General features: G+C 39.9%; 1 protein-coding gene across 1 annotated transcript; it reads left to right on the top strand.

Moving 5' to 3' along the window:
- Nucleotides 1-628: 628 nt before the first annotated feature.
- OR9A2 (olfactory receptor family 9 subfamily A member 2) lies at nt 629-1,497 on the top strand. The gene has a single exon (XM_070736824.1). It carries the CDS (start codon nt 685-687, stop codon nt 1,495-1,497), a length of 813 nt encoding a protein of 270 aa, XP_070592925.1. The 5' UTR covers nt 629-684.

Here is a 1,497-nt window from a genome sequence, read left to right as displayed (position 1 = left end):
GTGAAAATTGGCCATAGTTCACCTTTTTCAATGCTGTTGTAACTTCAAAAAGTCACTAAACAAATGGTTGTAAGTCAAGACTACTTGGACTAAAAACAAGGTATAAATAAACAATAAATAAATATTTGATGTATAAAGAAACACCTGGTTTTTATTTTTGCATTACTAAACCTCCAGATGATATGAAAATTCACTTAATTCTTTGACATTTCTAATATACAATAAATGTGAAATGTTGTAGGTATAGAATTTTTGGCTGATTGAGTTTCATCTATGATCTCTCTGTCTGTTCTATGTTCTGTGCGTTATTTCATTTCCCAAATATTTCCTTGAAAAATACAATTCATCCCAACTCTTTCTTTTTAGTATGTAGTTCTGCAAGACAATAGTGAGAGCAATGTTCTGTTCTTCCAGTTAATCGTGATTGTGATTGAATTTCTATCCTCTAATAGGACTCACATTTTTCCATTTCTCCAGATGAAACCCCAGATGGATGCAGTGACCATCAATAATAACTAGAGCCTTGGACAAGTTGTGACGGAGTTCATTCTGTTAGGATTTCCTCAGGTCCAGGTGTTAGAAATTTCCCTTTTTGCAATCATCTCTGTTGTTTTCACTCTCACCCTCTTGGGCAATCTGATTATCATTAGTGTTGTAATAACTGATGCTCATCTTCATACACCCATGTACTTCTTTCTGGGAAATCTTTCCCTTCTGGAAATATTCTTCACCTCAGCCATTGTGCCCAAGATGTTGACTAACTTGCTGGCTAAGAAGAAGACCATCTCATTTTCATCTTGCATTGCTCAGTGCCACTTCTATTTCTTCCTGGGTTCCACCGAGTTGCTTCTTCTGAGTGTGATGTCCATTGACCGCTATGTCGCTATCTGTAACCCACTGCGTTATCCCATCATAATGAACAGTCATGTTTGCATCTCTATGGTGATTAGTTGTTGGGTGGGAGGCTTTTTGCATATCCTGTGGCCAACGGTTGTGATATCCCAGCTACCTTTCTGTGGCCCAAATGTAATCAATCACTTTTTTTGTGACAGCACCCCACTCCTGAAGCTTTCTTACTCTGACACACAGCTCATTGAACTTGTTGTGCTTCTTGCTTCCTTTATGCTTGTGGGAACTCTATTGCTCATCACAGTATCTTACATCTACATTATCTCCACTGTGCTTAGGATCCCATCAGCCATTGGGAGGCGCAAGGCCTTTTCTACCTGTGCCTCACATATCACAGTGGTGGCAATCTACTATGGCAGCTCCATTTTTATGTATGCTCAGCCAGCCCAGAGCTCCTCTCTGGAGTTCAACAAAGTGGTGGCCGTTCTGACAGCTGTGGTGACACCACTTCTGAATCCCCTTATTTACAGCCTGAGAAATGAAAAAGTGTGGGAAGCCCTGAAAGGAATGGTGAAGAGGAAGCCATGCTTCCCAGCGAGGCAGAGAATTTTTGATATGATTTCTTATCTTCCATGCAAATCCTTGTAA

Source organism: Erythrolamprus reginae, chromosome 2 (assembly GCF_031021105.1).
Source record: "Erythrolamprus reginae isolate rEryReg1 chromosome 2, rEryReg1.hap1, whole genome shotgun sequence".
Classification (NCBI taxonomy): Eukaryota; Metazoa; Chordata; class Lepidosauria; order Squamata; family Dipsadidae; genus Erythrolamprus; species Erythrolamprus reginae.
The sequence above is the reverse complement of the archived record's forward strand: the minus strand, read 5'-3'. Positions and strand labels throughout refer to the sequence as shown.